The sequence below is a fragment of the Chrysochloris asiatica genome, unplaced genomic scaffold (assembly GCF_000296735.1).
Source record: "Chrysochloris asiatica unplaced genomic scaffold, ChrAsi1.0 scaffold00014, whole genome shotgun sequence".
Classification (NCBI taxonomy): Eukaryota; Metazoa; Chordata; class Mammalia; order Afrosoricida; family Chrysochloridae; genus Chrysochloris; species Chrysochloris asiatica.
Genome location: NW_006408532.1, coordinates 5,564,599 through 5,580,203, shown reverse-complemented (window position 1 = coordinate 5,580,203; position 15,605 = coordinate 5,564,599). Strand labels below are relative to the sequence as shown.

The following is a 15,605-nucleotide window of genomic DNA, read 5'->3' as shown; positions in this document are numbered from 1 at the left end:
TTTCCTTTTGGTACAGTGACTCTGTGTATTCCTTCCATCTTTTCTTGATGCATTCTGCATCATTCAATGATTTGCCCAGAGAATCTTTCAATAACGAAAATCGAGGCTTGAATTTTTTCTTCAGTTCCCCCAGCTTGAGAAATGCTGAGCATGTTCTTCCTTTTGGGTTTTATGATTCCCAGATCTTTGTACATTTTGTTGTAATATTTGGCTTTATCTTCTCGAGCTGATGTTTGAAATTTTCTGTTCAGCTCTTGTACCTCCTTATTTCTTTCATTTGCTTTAGCATCTCTACACTGGAGAGAAAGTTTCAGTGTCTCTTCTGATATCCATTTTGACCTTTTCCTTCTTTTTTGTCTTCTTAATGACTTTTTGCTTTCTTCATGTATGATGTTCTTGATGTCATCCCACACCTCTTCTGGTCTTCGGTCTTTAATGTACCAAATCTGTTTTTCAGATGATCTGTAAGTTCTGATGTGATATATTCAAGGTCATATTCAAGTGTCATGGGTTGCCAAAAGAACCAATAGATTTGTTTTATAAGAAGTGCAGCCAGAGTGCTCCTTGGAGGCCAAGATGGCCAAACTTCATCTCTTATACTTTGGATATATTGTCAGGAGGGACCAGTCACTGGAGAAGGATATCATGTTTGGTAAGGTGGAGGATCAGAGAATAAGAGGAAGACCCCCAATGAGATGGACTGGCCAAGTAGCAGCATCGATGGACTCGTGTGGCAAGAGTAGTGAGGTATGCCCAGGATCGGGCAGTGTTTTGTTCAGCTGTGCAGAGGGTCACTATGAGTTGGTGTCGACTCTATGGCATCTAACAACAACAACAATTATGTCAATTATATCCCATTAAAGCTGAAAAAAATCTCATGTCCAGTTTTTTGAAGAAACTAGATTACCATTTCCATTTTTCAAATATGAAAACTGAGACTTCAAAAGGCTAAGTAACTTGACTGTGATCACAGAGATACAAAGCCTGATCCTTCTCACTCCAGAAACCAACTTCTTAAGCTTTGGCTCATACAGATAGAAATTCGTTTCTGTCTGTCATTCATGCAACAAAAATTGGCCATGTTCCTATCATGTGCCAGATTAGGGACAAAGCAGTAGGAGAAAAGGTCCCATTCTGGACACTGCTGGGCCCAGAGTCCTTCTAAGGTATTAGGACCATCTGTTGATTTTCTCATTACATTCTTGTATTCTTTCAAAGGAGAATTAATAAATTTGTGAGTTTCTACCATGTGACAAGCCATAGTGGTTCCTCTACCTATGAAGTCTCTTTTACTCATTACAATCCTACGAGACAGGTATTATTTCCATTTTGCAAACAAGGAAATGGTGACATTGGGAGGTGAAGAAACTTGTGTATGATCACACAGCTAGAGAGCAGAGATTTTGAAGTGAAGGCAGGTCTTCCTGTAGCTAAAGTTTGTGATCTTCCCACCAAAGTGCTTAGAATCATGCAGTTCCTCCTACGACAAGAGTCCAAATCAACCCTGTTTTCCTTGCAGACAAAGTCACAGACGAATACAGCTGTTCACCAAAAGTTCTGCTTTGTGTTATTAATTCATTTAAAAGGAAATGTGGTTTCTAACCAGCATTAATGTCACATCCACATTCAAGAAGGGATAAGAAATGAGTCTTCAAGCTGCAAAGCATTGGCTTCATTGGATCAAATGTGCTGCTGGTCTGTGTGTGCAGCCAAAAGCACTCCTGCCTCAGAAGGCTCTCCCTGTTCTTCAGGGACATCTCTCTGGAGCCCAATGAGGAACTACAGCTTCATCCTGTCCCTGTCATAAATGGAACTGGTTGGGGTGGAGTTACCCTTTTTTTTTTTTTTTTTCCCCACTTTGTTTCCATTGTGACACAGGATAATTATGATGGATAGAGTGATTACGAGGAAATGAAGAACTAATCACAAATGCAAGCTCAGATGAGAAAGACAGCTGATTGGACTTCTAGGGCTAACTCATGCCCCTATGCCTTGTGCTGGAAGCCATCCTGTCTCTGCCTGATGCTAACTGGAGGACTGACTCTACCACCTAATTCCATTTTTTGAACAAAAGAAGGCAATATAGCAGAGGGGTCAAAAGGAGTCAGTGGAACCTTATGTTACTATTACTATTGTTGCTGTTATTAAGTGCCGTGGAGATGGCTCTGACTCATAGTGACCCTACACAGGGTTTCTGAAGCTTGAACTCTTCACAGGAGCAGAAAGCCTCATCTTTCTCCTACAGAGCAGCTGGTGAGCTCAAACCACAGACCTTGTGGTTCACAGTCCAATGAAGCCATAAATGTCCGCAACAAATAACAACAGATGCATATTAGCATCAGTTGCTGTGCTAGAGCATGCAAAATTGTCAAAAATACAGGCATGATCCCTCTGTTTATGGATTTTGTAATCTAGGAGAGAGACACATTTTAAACAATTACTTAATTAAATGTAATAAAATCCTAATGTTTCAATACAATGAGGAATCGTGACATATGCAAGAAGTAACAGATGGTGGTATAAGAGAGTATAACAGATGGTGGTATAAGACTCCCTATGGGGAGTCTCAGTGTGGCACTGTAGGATAAGCACTGGACTGATATCAGCAAAGTTGGTAGTTCAAACACACCAGCTGCTCCTTGGCAATCTTATACAGGGTCACTTTGAGTTGGAACCAATTTGACTGCACACAACATGCTAACCCAGATCAAGAGTCTGATCATTCTATCTCCGACAATATAGCCTTTAATAGGGAAGACCATACCAGGCAGAGGGCATGACATATGGGAAGACACAAATATGGAAGGTACATAGCCTTCCATGGAACATGACGGCTGGAGCACAGCACGGACGGTAGATTGGTACAGGATGAGGCCAGGAAGTCTGCTGGTAGTCCAACATGCAGAGTCTAGCAGGCTGCATAAAGAATCAAGATTTGCATCCTGTGAACAGTGGGGAGCCAAGGAGGGCTTTAAAGAGGGTTAGAACATGGTCAGATTTGAACTTTAGATAGATGTCTCTGGCTGCAAAGAGGAGGTTAGAGGCAGGACTGAATGTGGGAAGACAAATGAAAAAGCTGCTGCTGTCATTTGGAAGAGAGGTGGCACTGGTTTAGACTAGGTTTGTGAGGTGGTGGAAAATGAGAAAACTGTCCAGCATGTGACCTGAGAGAAGGGTTTGAATGATGTCAGTGAAATCGATCTCATCTTTACAAATCACCGCCTGCTGGCAATGTTCTTCCCTTCTCCCAGAGCCAAACATTGTGATTCCAGGAGCTGCAAAGACACACAGCCTTTGTCCAACATCCAACACTGACCTTGGCTTTCTGGAATGCCCACATCTCAGAGCAAGCAAACCATCAGACAAAAGGCCAGAGGGTCAGGTTCCTGAACCCACAGGCAATGTTTTCCTGAACTGCAATGTGTCGTGTGGCCCAAAGAAAACTGGGGACTTCTTCCATTCCTGTAAGCCAGCCCTTCTGCAAACCAGAAAGGGATCCAAGGTCTCAGGCTCCAATTCTAATGTGGGGAAGAGTGAAACCAAACCACTCCAGTAAGTGGCCAATGCACCAATAATTGCCTCCATTGGCCCCTCAGAGGCATGTGTTCTCTCTGGATAACACCACTTCTGTCCCCAAATATTTCTGTAAGTGCTGCTCCAACCTCCTCATTCTAACTGGATCTGCCTTTCCCTTAAAAGATCACTTATCATGTTTCCCCTAGGAACACAGACAGGGAGGAAGAGAGTTGAGGATCAGCACCCCATCCTGACAACCATTTACCTGCCTTTAACCAATGCTGAGCACTTAGCCTGTACTTCAAACCTGCTGGCAAGTGCTGGTACCACTCTGTTTCCTTTCCTCATTTTAGGCCACAGTATTTCTTCCAGGGAGGCGTAGGCTCTTTCTTGGCACTTTCATATTGTTGTCAACTCTTGATTCTACAGTGCCCTCTTGTCTTTTAACTTTGACTCAAGATCTTCCCATCTACCCATTCTTCTGCCATCATCTCTGGGGACCTGACTACATTGGGTAGTGTGCCTTCTCACCCTCAGGTCCTACTGTGTCAAATCTCTTTTGGGAATGACCTTCATCTTCATTCCACTTCAGCCACTGGGCCTCCTCCTATCTCTAGAGTCACTTTCTTTGCCTCCTTTGTCTTTTTTCTTCCTGATCACTAAATGCAAAATCTACTTCTACCTCTATACAGCTCAACCCAATTCTTTCAGCACTCACCAAAGCCTCAGAACCAGTATAACACCAGGTCTTGCCCATCTCTCCATTGATACCTTGTCTCATGTAGTCTCACAAATGTAGCCTCCAGACCAGTCTCCATGCCTGCAGTCAGTCTGTCTCAGGCAGTTAAAATGAACTTTGTAAAAGTACAAACATGGTCTGCCACTCCCCTTTAAAAATGCTTCGGTGAATCCCCAAGACTAACAAGATAAAACCCAAACTGCTTAGCTGGTATAGCCTACACCTTCCTCCTAAGCTTCACTGCCCTTCCCTGACTAACTCAGACTCCTATTCCAATAGGACTGGCCAAGCCTGGCTCCCATAAGATGTGTCTATGTTCCTCTAAGATGCCAAGTACTTCACATGCCCCAATTTCAATGCTAAGCTCTCTGAATTTCCCTGCCCCCAAATCTGGCTGTTCATTCCTTCTTGTCACCTCCTTTACTACTGACCTCATCACTTGTCTTCATATTTCATGGCCACTCATACCTTGGGTCATGGGTGCAGCAAAGATCCAGATGGATTTTTCCAGTCATAACAAACTCCTCTCTGTTCTCCAAACACCCCTGTGCATTCAAACTTCGCTGCTTTTGCACATGCTCTTGACCACCCTGATCTCCTGGCTCTTCTATTAAAAAGAATTCTCTGAGACACATTCCCTGTCTCCTGCCTATCCAAACCTGGACTCTCCTTGATGCTTCTAATATTTCTTGTGTATTAGTTGCTTACATCTGCCCCTTCTGCTGGATTGTGACAATGTGTCCTTCATCCTTGCTTCTAGCATAATATATTGAAAAAAGGGATGAATGAGCAAAAAAATAGGATCTGTGAATACCAAGAAATTTGGGGATGGAGCAATGCAGACAAGGACAGCAAAAAGACCTGGGGGAAAAACACAGGTACTTAGAGAAGCTTTCCACCTCACTGAATTTAGTGCCTATCATGGTTTGGTTTTTGTCATACTCAGGCTCACTTGCCTCTGTGGCTCTGACCCTATGATGCTGAGATATTCCTTGGCCTAAGCCAATATCCCTGGCAGTGATGATCTGGAGAAGCATAGAGCCCAAAGAAGAGCAGGTTCTCCTTCCTTCTCCCCAAAGTAGTAATGCTTTTGTTGTTGTTAAGTGTCGTTGAGTCAGTTCTGACCCACTGCAACCTTGTACAGGGTTTCCAAAGAGTGGCTGGCAAGCTTGAACCACCGACCTTGAGGTTCAAGCCAACTTTGTAGTCCAGCACATTAACCCATAGCACCATACATTTTGCTAAATAAATTATCTTTTCAGCAGGTAGCACATTCTGCCTGAAATCCCTTCCAAATTCCCACCTCATTCCCAAGTCTCCAATAAGATACATTCCCTTACATCCAAGATACAATTATTGGTCTCTTTCCATCTGGAGCAAAAGAAAGTAAAGGAAGCCAGAGACTTAAGGAAGAAATTAGTCTATAGGATACTGGTTCATATGAACCACTGTCTCTTCTGAGCCTAGAAGAACTAGATTATGTCTGACTATCACTACCAACTGTTCTGACCAGTGACACAATTTAAAGTCCAAGCTAGAATGGGACAAAATATAGAAAAAAACTGAAATCCATTAAAAAAAAAATTACCAGACTTACAGACGGATAGAAACTAGAGGAACCCCTGACAGTTAAAAGAATATGCCCTAACATATTCTTTTAACCTGGAACTAAAACCACTCCCAGGAGCCCTGTTGTTGTGCTATAAGATAAGTCCTAGACTGCTAACCCAAAGATAGTTCAAACCCACCAGCCACTCTCAAAAACACTATATAGGGTTGCTATGGGTCAGAACCAACTAACTCAATGACACTTAACAACAACAAAGCCACTCCTAGAGATTTTCTCTCAACCAAATAATAGACTGGCCTATAAAATAAAAAATACCAACTGTGAGGTATATGTTTTAAACAATCAACTATATGAGATCAAACACTTACACAAAGCAGAGATGAGAAGGCAAGGAGGAGCAGGAACACTGGAGACGAGCAAGGTGGGATGGAAATGGGGAGAGTGTTGACACACTGCAGAGACTGTACCAATGTCACAGAACAATCTGTGCACAAATTGATGAATGGGGATCTAATTTGCTGTTTAAACTTATACCTAAAACACAACAAAATATTCAAAGATAAATAAATAAATAAAAGATAGACTCTCAGCCTTTAAAGTTCAGTGACAATGCCCTTACCAGACTCCAAGCCAGGATGAGTCTCTCCTTAGTCCAAATTCACAGAGCCTCCAGGATAACATGGTATAAGCCTTTGTCTGCCTGTTATTGAGGGAATCAGGATGTGAACCCAGATCAGAGGGATTTCAAATGCAGTGCTCTTAACCTCTCAACTACCCAAAAGAACCACCTCCTCTGGAGGCACTGGCTCCTGGCACTGGTGGATGGTCTACTGAACAACAACCTCATGCCATAATATGCAAAGCCAATTCAAGCTATGTGCTGGTGACAAATACTCACTACAGTTACTGAGAACTTACTGTGCACAGGTACTGCACTACACTGCTACAGATACAATGCAAGGTCACAATCATCATTTTCCCCTTTAGAAAACTGTGCTATAAAGAGAATAAGTAACTTGTCCCAAAACTCTGAGCTAGGAAAGATAGACCCAGGTTCAAATCTAGCTTGGTCAGATCAGATCCCATGCTCTTAAGCACACTAAGATAGCTTACTTTTGATAAAACCCTGACATGAGTAAAACACAGACTGCTCATTTTCAGCACAGTCTAAGAACAACAATCTTGACATAACTCCACATTGAAACTAATGACAAAACCAGTTCTGACATTTTAACTGGCCTCTGAGTAAATGTTGAGGCTTCAGTTCCATAGGCTGGGTACTAGGCACAATGGCAGAATAATCCGGTATGAAATACTGGTAGAGACAAAATGCCACACTGGAAACATGGCACAAGACTGCTGCCACCAGGACCCCTCAGATAGACTACCTTTAAAATGCAGCCCTCCACAATTAGAAGTTTGAAAAGAGAGAAAGACAGGCAGAAAATGCAGCCCTCATCCTTTGCCTAGCAGCTAGGAATCTACCCAGCCCTGCAACCCAATCCACCACAGTGGCGGTGGGCTCTAGACCACAGTCACTTTAGACAACTTGTAAATTAAACACAGCTGGAAGCTATCATGCTGCAAAGTTGTATCTGCATTACCTTGCCAATTTTTAATAAAATTGGTCATGTATTAAGAGTCACCAGGAAGCAGGGCAATTATAGTTCCATATATGTTAACTTCCATTCTCTCTGCTCTCTGCCAACCCTTAACTCATCATCTGCCTGGTTTCCACCAAGCGCTAGGATGATGCTCTTGTGGTACTCCTTGCAGAAATGAGAAGTTATAACAAACCACAGTTCCACCCATGTGCCGCGTCCGACAAGTGGCCTTTCTCTGCGATCCACATGGAGAGATTAAACCTGAGTAGGGGTGATGGGAGATTAGAAATAAAAAGACGACACAAGACGCATTTGAAAATAGAATAGGTGGGACCAGGTGGGATGCAGCACTCTAATGGAGACACTGCAGCACAGACCACGGCAGCACGTTTACTTTATACACAGCTCAAGGGGAGGTGCTTAAGGAGGGTAAGGAGTATAGGAACATCTTGTACTAAAAGAGTCAGCAGTAAGCAGAACTTTATCAGAAAAACTGTAACTTGTGGTAGCTAGCTAGAACACAGATTAAGGCAGCTAGAATGTTGTGCAGACTGAGCCGAAAGACATAGCTAAATATAAGGAAAGACCTTGCAAGTTCCCTTTCCCATGAGGCAGCCCTGCAAGTTCCCTGGTGGGGCAGGGGTGGGGGGGTGGGGGGGCAAGCAGGAACTTTGACTTGGAAGCAGCCTGAGTTTCTGGACCACAACTGTTTAGTTGCAGTTCTTTGGTTAAACTACCACAAAGTCAGAGACCTTTGGCTCAGCTGCTCCCAACACCCATGTTATCAACAGTATTTGGAAATGTGAATCTTTAAAAGGCTGTGCTCACCAGGCAAAGTCTATGCTTTAGGGGAAGTGGTTATACCACAAAACAGGCATCCTGGTAATAATGCTCACTTAATTGGTGTGGCCCCCTCAGCACTATGCCTAACTAAACAGACAGATAATGTTCTGCTACAGTTCTTTCACTCGCATTCAGTGAGTCTGTCAGTCACTCATTCAGTTATCCAATCATTCACTCATTCTTCACTTATTTGACAAGACAGATATTTACTATCTACAATGTCTCTCTGGGCAGAGACTTTCAGAACCAAAATGCTTCTTTTCGGCTCAGGTGCTTAGAAAGACCGTTGGGGGTCAAGCCAAGGAGGGAGTGTGTAAATGACATAAGGAAAAGAAAAGGAACTAGGACAAAAAAGCTGCAAAGAAATGTTGAACTTTAACCTGCAGTCTGCTGGCTAATAGTAATATTGATATTATTATTTACAAATTATATAGATATACTGTGGAATAAGGCAAAAAAAATTACATAATGTCATTGGTTTGGTTGGTTATGTGTTATGGAGTCAGTTACAACCCACAGTGGCCCTGTTCAGCGTTTCCGAGGCTGTAAATCTTTATGGGAGCAGGAAGCCTCAACTTTCTCCCATAGAACAACTGGTAGTTTCAAACTGCTGACCTTGAGGTTAGCAGCCCAACTCGTTACCACTATGTTACCAGAGCTTCTTACACTACCAGAGCTAGGAACCAAAGCTAACAGTGTAAAAGAAAAAATAAGAAATCAAAGGAATTAAATAACAAATGTGTAATACAAGGCTTGAATTGAAAAAAATAAATAACTTATTAGTCAAATGTCTATGGCATAATGCTGTATAACAAACAAACCCTCAAATCTCAGTGGCTTACAAGAACAATACTCATTTCATGTTCATAAGTAGAGAGAGTAGCTACAGTTCAGATGGTCTCTGTTAGGTTCACCTGTGTTTGATTGCTTTAGGCTGTAATCTAGCCTTCGAATCATGTTCAAGTCATCCATAATATTCTCATTTAATGTTAGCTTCTTACCAACTCCACTCAGCACTTGCACACTACTGACAGGTTCTACCCAGGTGCCACTGGCACAGGGTCTGGGGAAGTCCACACGACCCACAAGGAAGCTATGAGAAGTATGAGGGAAGAAGGAAAAGTTGTAAAGAAATAATATCATCTATCATAACTATTTCAATCAACTCATATGCATATGAAATCTGGACAATAAAGAAGGAAAACAGAAGAACTGAGGCATTGAAACTGTGGTGCTGGTAAAGAATACTGACTATATTGTAAAGTACAAAAATAATGAACAAATCAATCTTAGAAGAAGTACAACCACAATGCTTCTTAGAAGTAAAAATGGTGAGACTTTGACTCACTTACTTTAGATACATCATCAAAATAGACCAATCACTACAAACGTATATCATGTTTAGTAAAGGGTCAGTGAAAAAAAGGGAAACCCTCAACGAAATGGATTGAACAACAGCCACAGCAACAGACTCAAAGACGCCAAGTATGAAGATGTCACAATGTCTCATTTTGTTACACTCAAACTGTAACCATGAGTCAAAACTGACTTCACAGCAGTTAACAATAACAATCACTGTAACTATGAACTCTCATTTTTTCTTTGAAAAAAAAATTTTTTTTCCATCTATGTCCACCCAGAAGACCCAAAAGCAATAGCAATTCAGTAATAACGAGCATCCCCTCATCCAGATGTGATTTCTAATATTATTCTCCACTAAAATAAACCAGCAACCCTTGAATGAATGCCTGCATCCAGGCCTGTGGTAGAAAGCGTACAACATGATCCTGGGATATCTTGTTGGGCTGAAAGTAGTGAACTTACCAAAAACTAATGGGATCATATTAAAAAGATAGAGGAGCCAGCATCAAATTGCCAAAGACATAACAATTTTTACATTAAAAGAAAATAAATTAGTGACTACAACTGACTGAAAAATTCAATTGTTGTTGATGATGCTGTTAGGTGCCATTGAGTCAGTTCCGACTCATAATGACCCTATGCACAACAAAATGAAAAACTGCCTAATCCTGCATCCTCACAATTGTTATATTTGAACTCATTGTTGCTGCCACTTTGTCAATCCATCTCGTTGGGGGTCTTCCTCTTTTTTCTGGACCCTCCACTTTCTCTAATATGATGTCTTTCTCCAGGGTCTGGTCCCTCTTGACAACATGTGCAAAGAACAAGAGACAAAGTCTTGTCATTCTCACTTCTAAGGAACATTCTGGCTATACTTTTTCCAGGACAGATTTGTTTGCTGTTCTAGCAGTCTATGGTATTTTAACTATTATCCACAACACCATAATTCAAATGTACCAATTCTTCTACATCTTGCTTATTCACTGTCCAACTTTCATATGAATATGAGGTGAATGAAAATACCATGGATTGGGTCACATGCACCTTGGCCCTCAAACTGACATCTTTAACACACATCTTTTGCTGCGTCCATGAGTGTTGATTGTGGATCTAAGCAAAACAAAGTCTTTGACAACTGAATTAGGACTTCTCATCTCCAAAACTCTGAGAGAATAAATTCCTGTTTGTTAAAGCCATCCACTTGTGGTATTCAACTACAACAGTACTAGAGAACTCAGACAATGTTACTGAGATGTTAAGTAATAATCAGACTATACCCACAATGAGTTGTGGCTGTGGGCTCAGACAGGCTGTGTCTCAGGGCTGTGGGCTCAGACAGGCCTAGTTCAAGCCCTGCTTAACTCAATGGATGGCCAACATTAAATAGTCGACCCTCCATATCCATGGGGTTCTACATCTAAAGAATCAACCACTCAAGGATCAAGTATTAGGGGGAAAAATTTCAGAAATTTCTAAAAAACAAAACTTGAATTTGTCATGAATGAAAGTTGTATAGGCATATACTCCTGGAGCCTCCCATTTCATGGAGCCTCAGCCTCTCTCTTCCAATCATTCTTACTTTAATCGCTATTAGTCTTGCATCTCATTAATCCACTTCTTATTTTGTAGGCATCCTTTGTTTCTTTGGAAAAGAAAACAAACAACCAGCTCCTAAAAAGCAATTAACTGTTCAAAGTAAATTCTCAAAGGTTATGAGAGAGCATAAAGTGCAATATAAATAGCATTTACATTATATTGGGTATTATAAGTAATCTAGAGGTGATTTAAAGTATATGGGAGGATGTGTCTGGGTTATATGAAAATACTACACCATTTTATATAAGAGACTTGAGTGACCAAGGATTTTGGTATCCAAGAGGGACCCTGTAGATATCAAGAGACAACCGTATTCATTATCTTCATGGGTTGAATTGAGAGTAATCTTTGTAACAAAGCAAGGACAAAATTTTAGGGAATTAGGATTTCACATAGGAAACTGCTATCAGTCTTATCTACACCATTGGTTCTCATCCTTGGTTTTGTAACACTGGGAAGCTGCTCAAAAGCAGACTCCCCAGCCCCACTCTAATCCCATGAAATCAGAATCTCTAAGAATGGGATCTCACCCACTACCATCAAGTTGATTCCAGCTCATAGTGATCCTATAGGGCAGAGTAGACATACTCTACTGGGTTTCTAAGGATGTAGGCATCAATCTGTATTTTTGCAGCATATTCCAGCTGACTTGGATGCACAGCCAGGCCTGAGAAGCTCTGTTCCATAGGTTTCCTGATGCCCTGGGAGTTCAGATCACTCACAGTGCTCATTTTGCTCTCAGATGCTGGCCTCTGCTTCCTGGAAAGACTTGTCTGCAAAAAACTTGAAATTGTCCCTCTTATTCATGTCTTCCCAATGCCGGGGTGGTCTAGACACAACATGGCAGACATCCCTAGGGTAAAATTCCATGGTTTAGTCTGCTAACAACAATAATAACAGCAAAAAGGCTGGGCAGCTCCCAGGATGGCAGTGATAGTGAGGAGCAAACTCTTCCATCTTTAGCTAATATCTTATAGATCCAAGACATTTAAGTTTGGAGTTTATCCATATACCATGAAGCAATTCGTTCTTAATCTTCATTGTGTGTTAGAATTACTTTGTACGCTTTTATAAAACAGGGTTGACTGGGTTCCAGCCCCAATTCAAAGATTCAGATTCAGTAGTCTAGGGTGGAGTGAGCAGCCCATGTTTCAAATGATGCCAAAGTTGAGAATCAATACTCTAAGCTAAAATCTTTAAAGTAAAACAGTTCTACTTTAATATCCTGTCATAACTTGAAAGAAGATATGCAAAAACAAGATAGGTCTTTGATGCATGTAAGTGCATTGCACTCCAAACTGCATTGCATTGGGGGAAAGCCTTGCTGTGCCCTATTTGTGCCTCTGAAGAGGAAGACCTCCCCTCACCCCCCACTAACACCCACCCATCATTCCCAGGAACGTGCAGGCCACCAGAGGCTGGTGAGTCTGGGATCCCCCAAGCCACAATGCTGCTCCACTAGAAATTATATTCCGGCTCACAGCTGGCTAGTTTGTGTACTTTAATGCTCAGGACAAAAGATAAGGATACCAAAAGATATATCTAAGTTGTCTCAGATAAAAGCTAAATAGAGAACATGATGAGAAATAGCTTTAACTGAAAACTAAGGCAATCATCACACATTACTTCTCCAAAATGTCCAGACATACTATATCTACTAGTGAGGCTTTGAGGTTTGTTTGTTTGTTTGTTTTTTATATATACTTTAGAATACAATGGAAAAACACAGTGAGTCAATTCAAAAAGTATTAACTCTGCTCCCCAAACCTAATCTAATGACCAACACACTAATACAAATCATTGTATGTCTTCACATAAAATGCTGAATATATAGCTAGTGGTACTAGCTTCTTCCATGTTCGTAGTAGGTATCAGTTCCAAGAAGACTTGGTCACTTTGTCTGACTTTGTATTAAAATATTATTTCTCAAAGTATTAACAAAAAGGAGAGTATGCTAAGAGTGTTCTGAAATTCACAGCATGGTTGTAGCACACACATTTTGACGTATCTCCCCATCCACACCCTCTTCTCTGAAATCTGTACCCTACTTACAAGACTGGATACCCTCAGCCATATTAGTTCATTCGAACCACATACTCCTGACCTTAGGTGGACTGGGTCAGCACTAGATATATGACTGAGCTAGAATGAACTGGAATTGCTCATTTCAGCCTGGGACAATGGCTTAAATGGGAAAGGTATACATGTGGTTCTTTGGGTAGACCAGGTCGGATGGATAAGTAAGATATCATGCACAGATAGAAAAGAAGTCAGACAGAGGGAAACACAGGGACAAGAAGCAGAGACAACATGAGTAACAGGTGGCTCCCCAGGCTGACTCCATGTTCAAAGATCTTCCCTCTTCTGTTCATTTTTAAATACATATCTATTATTTGCTTTTAAAAAAGACAAACAAAAACCAAAAAAAAACCCTGACTGAAACATTTCCAAGATGTTTTTAAAAAGCGAAATTTTCCCCTTTATTGGATATACTGTTTCTAAAAAGCTACTGAAGCATTTCATGTAAATATGTGTATTTAGCTGTGATACTGATTTCAAAAAGAGAATCAAGGCAACCACCACAGTTTGGTATCAACAGAAAGACAGAAAACTCTCTAGGAAAATGTTCTGCTTACATCTCCTTCTTGATGGTGAACACTTCAAGAGGAGCCAGAAAAAAGGAATTGGTGTGACACAGAGACCTTTGCCACAGTGGGCCAGACAAGGTGTCATTTGGGCCAGATGAGGAGTCCGAACTCCTTCCTTAACTAATGAGCACTGTTGATAATGGAAAGTTCCTAGATGTTCTCACTGACAGGGGTTTAAGTTGATAACATGCATTTATAGTGACTTTAAGTGAGAAACCTAAGCTTACTAACAGTGAGTGACTAAAGCATCCTCCCCAGCAACAACCTGACTTAGTGGAACAGTTTAAAGGACCATGTACAGACCTCTGGCTGGATGGCTTTAAACACAGGTATGTCCATCAAAGTAATCTGGCTCTGTAACAAAAGAGAAATAGTGTTAGAAAATACGGTAAATCAAAAATAGTTTTCATGTTACTTCAGATCTACACAGAGGATAGTAAGACATTTGTGAAAGTTGTATGTCTCCTCTTAAAATAAGAAACAAGATAAGAGTTTAAAATTGGATGAATTTCTAAAATGCCTCACCCTGCCTTTTCACTTCATAAATCTTGATCCACCCCCTTATCTCTTGAATATGACATGACCTTTCAATTTAAGAATTGACAATAGTTGTTTGAAGGGTAAGGCTGGGAATACGGGAACATTTTACTTTTGACATTTTTTTTATTATTAGAACTTTTATTTCAAACATTAATTGCTTTGCAATTTAAAAAAGTTATAGCCATTTAAAAATTAACGTACAGAGACACTATCTATTATTCTGAATTTAAATCTAAATTTGTGGTTTACAGAAATTACACATTTCTTCCAAAGTTTATACCTTCCCTATATTATACAGTAAGTACATCCACAGACCAGTTTTGTTCCACCATCCCACAATTAGATACATAAAGAAGTTGAGAGCAAGGGTTTGGAAACTTTTATAGCAAGCTGACATTGCTGGAACATTTTTATTTTATTTTTTAAGTGTCTGTCCTCAACAGATGGAAATGGAAGGAAAAAAAAACTGATTTCCAACCACAGTTAGCTTGAGAAGCGCTAATGTCCATCAACAGAGAAAACATTTGCCATATTAAAAGGCTGTTCATATATTTGGTTGGTTAGTTGGCTATGTGCTATGGAGTCGGCTTCAACTCATAGTGACTCTGCATATGGTTTTTGAGACTGTAAATCTTTACGGGAACAGAAAGCCTCATCTTTCTCCCACAGATATGGCGATAGTTTCAAACTGCTGACCTTAAGGTTAGCAACCACTATGCTACCAGAGCTCCTTGTTCCTGCGTTTGCTGCTGTTGTTGCTAAGTACTGGTGAGTTGGTTCCAAGCCTATGTAGTGCCTATGTAGTGCCTATGTAGTGACTATGTAGGGTTTCTGAGGAGCAGCTGGTGAGCTGGAACCACCGACCTTGCAGTTCAAAATGACTTTGATGTCCAGTGCATTAACCCACAGTGCCACACCATGTTTCTATATTTAGAAGCTCTTATATACCATCGTTTTGGGAAAATTGGACGTGGTCAAAAATGAAATGGAATGCATAAACATCGATATCTTAGGCATTAGTAAGCTAAAATGGACTGGTATTGGCCATTTTGAATCTGACAACCACATGGTTTACTATGCAGGGAATGACAAATTGAAAAGGAATGGCGTTGCATTCATCGGCAAAAAGAACATATCCAGAACAGTCATGAGGTACAATGCTATAAGTGATAGGATAATATCCATGC

At 40.9% G+C, this 15,605-nt stretch overlaps 1 protein-coding gene across 2 annotated transcripts in view; it reads right to left on the bottom strand.

The window, feature by feature from the left end:
* Window positions 1-15,605, bottom strand: part of RALGPS1 (Ral GEF with PH domain and SH3 binding motif 1) — a 522,711-nt gene that overhangs the window by 360,268 nt on the left and 146,838 nt on the right. For both annotated transcript variants that reach the window (XM_006834782.1, XM_006834781.1), the window contains one exon: window positions 14,182-14,232. In XM_006834782.1, the coding sequence (XP_006834845.1) occupies window positions 14,182-14,232 (51 nt within the window). The remainder of the gene's footprint in view (window positions 1-14,181; window positions 14,233-15,605) is intronic.